At 47.9% G+C, this 12,065-nt stretch overlaps 1 protein-coding gene across 2 annotated transcripts in view; it reads right to left on the bottom strand.

Annotated features, from left to right (window-relative positions):
- The window catches only part of OTOG (otogelin), a 99,865-nt gene that overhangs the window by 78,459 nt on the left and 9,341 nt on the right, over positions 1–12,065 (bottom strand). For both annotated transcript variants that reach the window (XM_003818215.5, XM_008971488.4), the window contains 8 exons: positions 10,915–11,120; positions 9,923–10,053; positions 9,594–9,700; positions 9,078–9,187; positions 8,577–8,705; positions 7,428–7,536; positions 7,108–7,154; positions 6,438–6,583 (listed from right to left, as the gene is read on the bottom strand). In XM_003818215.5, the coding sequence (XP_003818263.4) occupies positions 6,438–6,583; positions 7,108–7,154; positions 7,428–7,536; positions 8,577–8,705; positions 9,078–9,187; positions 9,594–9,700; positions 9,923–10,053; positions 10,915–11,120 (985 nt within the window). The remainder of the gene's footprint in view (positions 1–6,437; positions 6,584–7,107; positions 7,155–7,427; positions 7,537–8,576; positions 8,706–9,077; positions 9,188–9,593; positions 9,701–9,922; positions 10,054–10,914; positions 11,121–12,065) is intronic.

The following is a 12,065-nucleotide window of genomic DNA, read 5'->3' as shown; positions in this document are numbered from 1 at the left end:
CTCTATATATTCACTTGCCTAACTCTCATAGCAATCTGATTAAGAAAGTGTTACTGGCTGGGTGTGGTGGCTCACGCCTGTAATCTCAGCACTCCGGGAGGCCAAGGTGGGCGGATCACAAGGTCAGGAGATCAATACCATCCTGCTAACACGGTGAAACCCCATCTCCACTGAAAATCCAAAAAATTAGCCGGGCATGGTGGCGGGTGCCTGTAGTCCCAGTTACTCGGGAGGCTGAGGCAGGAGAATGGCGTGAACCCGGGAGGCGGAGCTTGCAGTGAGCCGAGATCTCGCCACTGCACTCCAGCCTGGGTGACAAAGCGGGACTCTGTCTCAAAAAAAAAAAAAAAAAGAAAAGAAAAGGAAAGAAAGTGTTACTAACATCCCCATTTTGCAGATTAGAAAACCAAGGCACACAAAAAGGTGACATATAAGTTGAAATCTGAAGGATGCATGGAAGCTAGTTGGGCAAAGAGAGAAGAGGAAGAAGGAGACATCCAGGCAAAAGGAACAACTTGTACAAAAGCTCTGTTACAGGAAGTCGTTTAATGCATTCAAGGGCATAAAGAAGACTAGAGGGACCAGAACCCATCAGGCAAAGTGGTTTAAGATAAGGTTCAAGGCTGGGCACAGTGGCTTATGCCTGTAACTCCAGCCCTTTGGCAGCTGAGGCAGGAGGATCGCTTAAGCCCAGGAGTTCAAGACCAGCCTGCTCAACATACAGAGACCCTGTCTCTACAAAAATAAAAAATAAAAATAATTTTCTAAAAAGTTCAAGAGGTAGATAAAGGCCAGCTTAGGCCTTGAAATATTTTTAGACTTTATCTTAAGTCCAACAGCCCACCTGAGAAAGTGAACCAGGAGAGTGACACAGTGAAATGACAGAATGATCAGGGATTGAAACTTTAAAGAAATACATTGTGCAACCAGCCACAACCATCCTTCTGAGTTCCTGCCCAGGAGTACAGAAAACCCCTGAAACAGCTCAAAATCATTGTATCTAAAACATCATCTTCTTTGTTCAACCCACTCATCCTCTAGTCCCCTCTGGACATGTCACCTGTGTGGGAATAAAGCCCACACCCTTTAGTCAAAAGTCTCAGGTTCAAATCCTAATGTAACTGAAAGCTATGAGACCTTAAAGAAGTCACTTAAATTCTCCATATCTCAGTTCTCTCCTCTGCAAAACAGAGATACAACAACACTTGGTTGTACCCAATCCTACCCAGTTGGGTACAGATTTTTAAATGTGCATAAAATATTTTAGAGGTTGCATTTACCTCCAAAAGCCCACAGAACTTCACTAAGAGTGAAACTTGATGTAGGCAAATTCTAAAAATCACGTAGGAGGGGATCCCAGGATGAAATGTAGATGATAACAAAAGAATCCAACTGCATTACAAATGTATGAAACAATCTCAGTGAAGAGAGTGGGAGGAAAGGTGTTGACATAAGTAACTTTGTAAATAAGTAGAATTTATAAGACTAAAGGCAAAAGAAACTGAGAACAAAAACTGTACTTTAGTTGATAAAGTTATTTCCTATAGAGGTATGCGTTAATAATAGGAATATACATGTATATTGGAATTGAACAATTAGGTAAATGGATGGTGTATGGTGAAGGCCAGGTTTCTTACTGTTAGAGTGAGTGTTTACAGATAAGCAAGAGGAGGAAGCTAGAATGATCCATGTGGAATGGATTAGAATTGGACCATCAGTATGAAGTCATGTTTAGCACATGTAGCTACAGATGGTTTTATAGAGAAATATTTATACTTATGTGTATATACTAAGATAAACATGGATATGCATATACAGTCGGCTCTCCATATCCAGGGGTTCTGCATCCATGGATTCAACCAACCATGGATTGAAAATATTTGGAAAAAAATATGGATGCTTGCTTCTGTACTGAACATGTACAGACTTTTCTTACCATTATTCCCTAAACAATATAGCATAACAACTATTTATATAAGCATTTACATTGTATTAGGTATTATAAGTAATCTAGCAAGGATTTAAGGTACACAGGAGGATGAGCATAGGTTATATGCAAATACTATATACCATGTTACATAAGGAATTTGAGCATCTGCAGATTTTGGTATCTGTGGGGAGTGGGGTGCTGGAACACAGATAATACCCACATTATCTGTGGAAATACCCCACAGATAATAACGGTATTTCCTTTCTCTGTCAGCTGAGAAGGCCTAAAAGAAGTCATACCCCAGTAGCAATGAGCACACCTCATCCCCTGATCTTGATTCTAATACCATCGTCCAATAAAAGGAATCAGGAGAACCTGGTAATATTTTTGGAGAAATGAATGATACTAGCACTGGGATAGGAACTATACAAGATAAGCCTGGTGCATCTAATAGGCCCAGAAAGTAAAGACATGAAAGCACACACACACACTCAAGCCCCACCACCACTAGCATAGACACACGCAATAATGAAGGTATGTCAAAGGGACACAGGAGTCAACTGTATGATCTCCCAGTGCCCAAAGCTGGAACAATTCAAGTAAGAACATAAAGGTGTAGTGGATTATAACTCAAAGTATAAAATAAACAGCCATGAGTCTATGCTGATATAAATAAGTAAATGGGAGAAAAGAGACAAATCTCCCTGGCAGAAAAGTTCTAAATAATGCATGTAGATTCTCTGCCTTCAAGGAGGGGGAGAATAACTTCCCACTCTGTAAGTGTGGGTTGCCCATAGTGACTTCCTTCCAAAAAGAACAGTATGGAAAGGGGGAAAAAGGAGTAAGTTTACAGTGGAGAAACCTGAAAAACACTACCTCCACCAGATGATCAAGGTCATAATCAACAGTGATAAACAATGTTGATAGTATATATCACGGATAAGATGTGATGAACATGGCACTTTACCTCTGTGATCTTCCTCCCAAAAAAAACCGTAACCCCAGTCTAACCATGAGAAAAAGAATCAGACAAATTCCAATAGAGGGGCATTATCCAAAACAGCTGACCAGCACTCTTCAAACTTTGAAGATTATCATAAACAAGGGAAATCTGAGGAACTGTAACATCCATGAAGGGCCTAAGGAGACATGATGACTATATGTAATCTGGTACCCTGGATCAGAAAATGACATTAGGTAAAAAACTATAGAATCTAAATAAGGTATGCACTTTGGCTAATGATAATCTATTAACATCGGTTCATTATTTTTAACAAAGATGTCAAGGGAAACTGGGCGTAAGATAAACAGGAACTCTAGGTACTATCTTTGCAATATTTCTGTAAAGCTAAAGATGTTCTAAAACATAAAGTCTACTTTAAAAAAACACTTTGAGGGCTGCAAACACTACACAGATTCTGGGGTGGATGTGTTCAGATGCTGTTATAACATCCAACCCTAGGTCGGGCTCAGCTCTGCCTCCTGCTGGCTGTGGATTCTCAGAAATGCCCCAAGCCTCTGTAGGCCTGTCTCATCATATTTAAAATGGGGAGAATGATAACTACTACATGGGGTATGTTAAGACTTAAAGTACATGTTTTTTGCAAAGTAGTTAGTCAAAGTTCAAGGCACTGTGCAAATATTTTATCATTGTCATTATCATCCTCTCTGTGAATGTCCCCACTCCACTCCATTGCTGGGCACCCAGGAGTGCAGTCGCAGCTTCATCTTTGACTTCTCTCCCACACACTCCCCGCTTCACCAGACACAGTCAGTCAGTTGCCAAGTCCTTCTGCATCTGCTTTAATGGATCCTGGAATATTCCAACCTCGTTGTTTTTCTCATATAATCTAATCAACCCTTGGAGTGACCTCCCTCCCTCTCCTTACCCAGGCATACTGATTTCTATGAATATTTTTAGGCTCACTTTTTAGGTCACTCAGCGCAAATGCCACTTCTGTCGTGAGGTTTTCCCTGATCCTTTTTTCTGACCTGTAGGATTATTTCTTCCACAGAACTCCCCTGTGACGGCACTGATCATGTTGTAGCTTGTATGGAAGCTGTCTGAGGACACGCTGACCTCCCTACAGGCCACAAGAGCCTGAAGATAGGATCAGGGTCTGATTACTCTGTGTAACCTTACCATGCCCAGCACAGAGCTGGCACAGGGCTGGCCCTCCATGGGTCCATCATGTGGGTGAAGTCACAAGGAGGAGAGCTCGCCCAAGGTAAAAAGAACCTGCTGTCAAGAGGCACTGTCCCACAAAGAAGAGGGTTGACTCAGGCCAAGGCTGACCCACAGCCTATCAGAGACATGGTAGAGAGAAGGGCTGATGGCCAGGTGTGGTGGCTCACACCTATAACCCCAACACTGGGAGGCTGAAGAGAGTAAATCACATGAGCCCAGGAGTTCGAGACTAGTCTGGGCCACATGATGAAGCCTCAACTCTACCAAAAAAAAAAAAAAAAAAAAACTAGCCAGGCATGGTGGCACATGTCTGTGGTACCAACTAATTGGGAGGCTGAGGTGGGAAGAGCGACTGAGCCTGGGAGGTTGAGGCTGCAGTGAGCTGAGATTGCGCCACTGCACTCCAGCCTGGGTAACAGAGTGAGATCCTGTCTCCAAAAAAAAAGGGGGGGGATTCTGAGTAAGGGACCCTGAGACCCAATAGCCCCCAGGATTCTGTAATTGGGAAGGAGCAGCTGGGCTGTGTCTGTGTGTCCTGCCACCCTCAGGATGTGATGGGAATGACCCCACTTTTGAGGAAGAGCAGTCTCCTGACTCAGAGAGCAGCCAAGCCAGGGCTGGGCCATTCTCTAGCAGAAAGAAGGGAGGGGGACACTCAGGCCAAAAGGAGAAGAAAGCCCAGTCCTCTGCCTCATCCACAGTTCAGCCTGTGTCCCCAGGGCCATGGAGTGACACCTTCAGCTGATGCCTGCTCACATTAAGGGCCCTCAGTGCTGGGGGCTGGAACAAGGCCAGCAGGGAGGCAGGACTGTGGGGCAGCTGCCCTGGCTGTGGGTGTGAGCTCCTGCTCTGATGCACAAGGAAGAGCTTGGGCACAGCCCAGACTGGGGCTTCCATTGTTGGCTGAGCATGATCAGCCCAGGGACAACGGAGTCTCTGCTGAGAGACAAACAAACCCCATCTACCCCAGACTTGCACATTGGCCATTTTCTCAGTTATGTTCACAGGTGATTGACACAGTTCAAGGGTCATGTCCTCCAGGAAGCCCTTCCTGATCCACTTCACACCTCTGTCACCCAGTGCCCAAGTAAAACAACAACAACAAGAAGTTCCCCCGTAGAGATCCACCCTGTGCCCTCCATGTTCTCACAGCTGCTGTAGCCCAGTTACAACAGTTCACTTGCCTGCCTTGCCCACCAAACTACAGGGCCCAGGGAGGTGGAGCCATGTCTAATTCATCCCAGTCTGCAAGACCCAGCTCAGCCTCTGGCACAAATAGGTATTCAATGTTTGCAGAAGGAAGGACAAAAGGATGGAAGGAAAGAAGGAAGGAAGGAAGAGAGGGATGAATGTTGAAGGTGCAATCCAATGAAGCAGAGACGATAAAGTTAAATTAAACCAATTTTAGAGATTTTTTTTTAAACACTGAGGCCCACTGCATGATCAGGAATTCCAGTTAATAATTTATAAGGAAGAGATTTTTGTGTGCCATTCACACTGGTCTTTCTAACATTGTTTTGAGCTTATTTCAGTAAATATTTTGGAATTTTTTTTTTGTAAAATGGGTGTAATTTTCCTAATACAGGTGTGCAACAACAAAAGAAGTTGCCTGAATGCCAGTTCAAATTGTTCCGTATAAAGATGCTCTTAAAAGACAGAGTTATACTAGAACATTCATTCTTTTTTATTTGAAATTTTAAGTCATGTCCTTTATAAAGACCATAGCAGTGAAAAACGGTGTACTTTTTTAAAAATTGTGGAATATAAAATGTTTGAAAATTTTAATTTTCTTTATGTGTGAAGACACATAAAATATGGGAGGAAACCAACAATCAAAACTAACTTTTTGTAGATAGACATTACATTTCATTTTTTTTTTTTTTTTTTTTTTGAGACGGAGTCTCGCTCTGTCGACCAGGCTGGAGTGCAGTGGCACGATCTCGGCTCACTGCAAGCTCCACCTACTGTTTCAATGCCAACATATTCTACAAGAGATTTGTTTCATAAATTAATGGATTTAAAAGTAGGTGCCAGTGTTACACTTTCATATACATACATATATATATATATATATTTTTTTTTTTTTTTTAGGTAGTAAAATCCTAAAACCAAAAACCCACCGAGGTCCAGAAAAGGGGAGTGACTCAGTCAGCAGAGAGCAGAGGTGCTTGGGCTGGAGTCCAGTCTTTTCCCCAGAGAGAAGAGGCAGCAGTTGGGGGCCATGGGAAGACCTGAGCCCTGTCCTAAGTCCCAGTCTCTCTTGGGCGCAGTAGGCAGGAGTAGCTGGGTGGATCGGGCCTGGGGATCCCCAGCTCTTACCAGGCCACATGGGGCATTCTGCAATGTCACGGTGAAGGTGCCCGAAGAGCGGCTCTTGGCCAGGATGTACTGACATGTGGCGGGGAACGTGTACCGGCGGCCATCAAAGGTTGTGAAGTGAATGTCACCAGTCACTGAGCACTCAGCTGAGAGGTAGAAAAAGGCCACTGACCCATGGGAGCCGCCCCAGGGGAACTCTGCCCTGCAAGCTCCAAGTATGAGGAGGACACAGCACCCTGCCCTCCAGAATAAGAGCAGTATAAGGAATAAGGCCTGGCCCCTGAGAGCCCTGGGCAGTGGGAGACACAGGCTTGTCCCCAGAGAACTCTCTGAAGAGAGGTACAGCCCTGCCCTGGGGATCTCCCTCGGAGGGGAGACCAGGGCCTAGCCTTGAGGACCAGCCTCAGGCCAAGTACCCCTAGCTCGGGAAGGTCTTTAGATATACAGAACCTATGGAAACCCCTTCTCCTCATGGAAAACCCTTCCTGGCAGGGGCTGGAGCCAGACCTTAATCAGGCAAAGTGATTCTGAGGAAACAGGGGTCCGGGCTTAGCCAATGGAACTGAGTGACATCCCCACCCGCAGCAAGCCTGGCCCCCAGAGATTCCTTGCCCCAAAACCTATCAGACTGGTAGAAGGGATCCTAGTGCAAGGTGGGGGGCAGACATACCTGGGCAGACAGCTGTGCTGCACTCCCACTTGCCTGAGGTGCATGTGCTAAAACACAGAGACCAAGGAGGCAAGAGGTCACCCCTCCAGGCCTGAGCTAGATGCTGGGAAACTGCAGGGCCCACAGCCCTCAGTCTTCCCATCTCTAAAATGGGTGGTAGAGATTTCCCCCATGGATTGGATCTAATGAGACTCCCCTGGGACTCAAAGGTACTGAGTGAGTGCCCCGACGCCAGCCATTAGTGCTCCCAGATGGGCAGCCCTCGTGGAAAGCCTCAGCGGCCATGCCCCACACCCTGCTTCCCGGCAGCAGACACAGACCAAGCATTGCAGTCTTCCTTCACCACAGAGCCAGGTGGGTACAGAGTCCCGTGAAACTCACAGGGACACTCAGCTGGTGCCACGCAGCCCCCATCCTCGAAGATGAGCCCTAGAGTGACAGCAAAGGGCCAATTAACTCACCTTTGCCCCTGTTCATAAACCATTTGTGGCTCCCCAGGGCCTGTGATAAAGATCCCCTTATCTAACTTCTTTCATCTCTGAACCGACTTCCAAACTTTCTCCTCTATAAATCCTTGGCTCAGGCCAGAAGTGAACACCTTCTGATGAAAGAATCCCATCCCTAGACCTTTGCTCAGAGAACTGCCCACAACCCCATCCCCAACCTGCACACAAGCTTCTCCTCACCACCTCTCAAAAGCCTGTCACCGCATCAAAAACAGCTTAGGTGCCAGGCACCACCTCCTCCAGGAATGACTTCCCTGACAACCTCTCCCCATTCTGAATTCCTGTATTTTTTCTTATCTGAACTCCCCTGAGCTGGCCTTCACCACATCATACCTTAGACTGGTCATATGAGCGTCATATCTCTGAAACCAGATTCTGATTCCCAAAGTCAATGGCTTTATCTTCATATTTTTTATCTCAACCATCCTCCTAGCCAAGCACACTATAGAGGTGCTGCAAATTTATACACTGAAAACCAGTCCCCATACATGGACCAATGCTTAAACCAATGTATGTGTATACATAAACCAATGATCTGTTCTCATACCTTAAGAAGCACAGTCCTGATTAATTTAAATATCCCTATGAAATCAAATGTCCTGATGAATCTCTCGAGAGGCTGCGGTTCTGTCCTCACCCTCACTTCCCTTAAACCATTTATTCATTTGTTAATTGTTTGCTCCTTCCTTCCTTCCTTCCCTCCCTTCCTTCTTTCCTTTTCTTCCTCCCTTCCTTCTTTCCTTCCTTCCTCCCTCCCTCCCTCTCTCCCTTCCTTCCTTCCTTTTTTCCTTCCTCCTTCCTTCTTCCCTTCCTTCTTTCCTTCTTTTTTTCCTTCCTCCCTCCCTCCCTCCCTCCTTTCCTTCCTTCCTTCCACAAACAGGTATCTTCTGAACTCCTGTTTCGTGGCCATCTGTGCCAGGCCAGGAAGATGGTGCCAGGCACCTACGTCTGCCCCTAGCATACCATTGGGGCAATAGCAGCCGTCCACACAGGCGATCTCACTGTCCACACAGGATGCCCGGGGCTGGCAGGAGGCAGGGCAGCAGGCGATGCACTCATTGTAGGTAAAGGCCTTCTCTTTGCAGTGCACAGCTTGGGAAGGAGGGATCCATGGTCTCTCAGCTACTGGCCCCAGCTCTGCCAGGACCCAGCTCCTACCCCAGGCCATGGAGTGGGGATGGGAGGGAGGGCTTTGATTTTCATGATTTCCTAGTCCCAGAGGGAGCATTGGGTGCCCAGGAAATTGACAAGGAGAAGGAATTGCAAGGGGAGGCTCTGAGAATCACCCAGGCTAGCTCCTCCCACTCTGAGCCTCAGTTTTTTCGTCTGTCACATGGCGATAAAACCTCGGGGCTGAGAGTTCTGATAACTGTGATTCTGAGCAGGACAAGACATTGAGCTGAGGCCTGAGAATGCCACCCACAGCTTGAAGGCCTCCCTGCCCCACTACTGGGCTGCACCTACTGCATTGTCGGAGCTGGGTCCTCCAGCCTTGCAAGGGCCGCCCTGCCTGGGCACACGCCCGGGCATACTCCGCCAGTGCCCGGCACCAGGTGGCTACATCACCCATTGATCTGTGCAGAGAAACCAAGGGTCACACTGGAACAAAACCCAAAGTGCCACCAGCCCACCAGCATCCCGTAGAGACTGCCAGGGCTTCAGGGCATCTCTCCTCTCCACCCAGCTGGGAAAGGCTGCCCAGGAAGGCATCTAGGTGAACAGATCCCTAGACTTGAGCTATAAATCCTGGATTCTAGTCCCAGCATTGCCACTAACTTGTTATGTGACCCTAACGGGGTCCGGCCCCATTTCCAAGCCTCATTGAATGGGGCAGCTCTGTCCCACCTAGGCAGATAAGAATTTCAGAGCCTTGGGAAGCAGATATGGCAGTGCCTGGGATCACCCAGTTTGGTGGCCCGTGTGCTGAGCACTCACCCCAATACTAGAGGGTTCCCCATAGCCCACACCACCCCTACTCACTGGCAGAGATCACTGGTACAACTGGCTGTGAAGGGCAGAGGGCTGACGTAGGCGTGGCAGGCGTCAAAGGGGGGCCGCAGTAGCGCCTCACACTGCTCGTACACGCCCTAGAGCAAGGGACCAGGAGCCAGGGCTAGTGGCTGGCAAAGCCACACACAGCCCCACACAGAACCCCAACTTGAGCTGCGGGGAGAGGGAGAGGAAGGCAGAGAAGAGAGGGATGGGGTCAAGGGCACCAGCCATTCTGGGGTCCCACAGCCAGTGGCTTTCGAAGACTTGGATAGCAAGTCAGGCTCTAGGGTAGGGGAGTTTCTCCCCAAGCTCCAGACCTGCATGGTTCCTGGGTTCTGCTGTAGGCACGGTGGGCGAGGCAGGGAGGAAGTTGTGGGCCCTGGAGGCTGGTTAGGGGCCTGCTCCTGCCAGCTGTGCACAAACTCAACCACGTCGTCAGTCAGCTTCCCTGGAGGAGGGAGCTGACATCATGATGGGGCAGCGATGGGGTCGGGTGGATGGGAGGGACAGAAGGCTCTGAGGGAAAGCGGATCCCAAGGGATGGGTAAGGAGTTTTGAAGAATCCGGTCTCCTGAGCTCCCATCCCAATCAGGGTTTCCCAACTGAGCCATTCTCCTGAAAAAGCTGTTTGATAGTAATAGCCAAGAATGCTCAGGAACCTGTAGTAGCTCCCTATGGCTCCAAACTCAGGGGATGCAGCACCATGCACCGGAAAGAGAACTGGTGTGTGAGACTGAACAAGCTCCTGTGTCTCTCTGAGCCTCAGTTTCCCCATATTTGCCATAGGGAACATAATCTCCCAGTGAGATTGTTGCAAGGACTACTTGAGATGATGCATGTAAAGTGTTTAGTATGGTGTAGGTGCTCAAAAGGGGTCACGACCCTTCTGGCCAGAGCCACCATGATTTGGCCCTGAATGCTTCACTCACTTCCTACCACTCCTCCATAGGTGTCTTTAGCTGGGCCATTTCTCTTCCTGGCTGTCTCTAGCCCTCTGCTCCCTGCCTACCCCATGCCCCACATTGCAGGGTCAATCCCACCTGCAAAGTGTCTATTAGATCCCCCACAACCCTAGTGGGAATTCTTATCATGACTATTTTTGCAGATTAGGAACCTGAGGTTGACAGTAGTTTAAGAACATGCCCAAGGACACACATTTGTTAGGAAGGGGTCCTTGGCCTTCCACTGGGTCTTTAATACCATGACCACGACCCCAGGGCTCTGTTCCAAGTCCCCTCCAACCCCTCCCAGCCTGACCTGTCCCCCATCCCCACCAACACCCCTCAGAGGCCACCTGTCTGACCCTCACCAGAGCTGGTCACCAGATCATCCTTGGGGTCAGCATTGTTGTTCCCACACAGCCCATGGGTCCAGCCCAGAAGCTCTGGACTCATCTTGATGTAGACAGCCGAGGCACCATCCCAGGCCAGTGTGAAGGCTGACTGATGCCGCACGATGACATAGCCGGCAAGCCGCTGCAGACGTACGCTCCCCATGACATGTGGCAGTTGGACCCTGCAGGGCACATCCCAGAGCTTCAGGGTATCCACAACACCTCCACTAGCCCAGTCTCTTCACCGAAGGAACAGCCAGTCCCTACCCCATGATCCAAGGCCCCCACTTCCCCTCCCCATGAATTCCCAGAATTCCCAGGTGCCTGGAAGTATACCATTAGAGATGGATTCTTTTGTCTTTAGAGATTTTTTAAGACGGCAATTTCCTGGGCAGGAATAAATCTTAGAGTGAGTGACTCCAAGTTCCTTTCTCCCAGACAGGATAGAATATAAACAAACATCTGCTTTATTTTTTTGGTGGGGAGAAGGAACCAAGTGGAAACAGAAGCCAAGAGAGGAGGAAAACTGGGAGTGCAAGAAAAGATGGCGGGCTCCAGCAGCCTTGACCACTTTCCCAGTTTTCCTGGTACAGGGACCCCTAGCCAACCTGGAATTTGGCAACCTTCAACCCAGCAAAATTTCAGGAAAGGGAAACAAAAGTACTGTCTAACTAGCCACGAGACCCATTTACCAATTCTTCATTCACAGGAGAAACCTATAGGCCATCAATTTTACACTCAGCCCCAGAAAAATTGCTTGGTCACCCAGTTTCCAGATCTGAAGCAGGAGATGAGGACAGGGAGAAGTGTCATTACAGGAAGACCCCATGACAGCAACAAGAAGTGACAGTGGACAGCAAGGAAAGGAAAGAACAGTGAGGAAGAGATGCAGGAAAGATTTCACAAAGGACTACAGTCTGGGGCATTTTAGTATGGGAGCAAGGGGTCCCCACTCCTCTGGTGGTCCTCCAAGCATCCCTGTTGGCCCAGCAAGATAACTGACATTCACAATGACCCTGTGTCATCAGAAATGGAAGTGTACTCCGAATCTGCTGAGAGGAGGTAGAAACTGTGTATGATCCATTTGGGAAGATTATGGGAGGGAAAAGTAAGCATGCTTATCATGA

Source organism: Pan paniscus, chromosome 9 (genome assembly GCF_029289425.2).
Source record: "Pan paniscus chromosome 9, NHGRI_mPanPan1-v2.0_pri, whole genome shotgun sequence".
Taxonomy (NCBI): Eukaryota; Metazoa; Chordata; class Mammalia; order Primates; family Hominidae; genus Pan; species Pan paniscus.
Note: the sequence above shows the minus strand (reverse complement) of the source record. Positions and strands in the feature narration are given on the sequence as shown.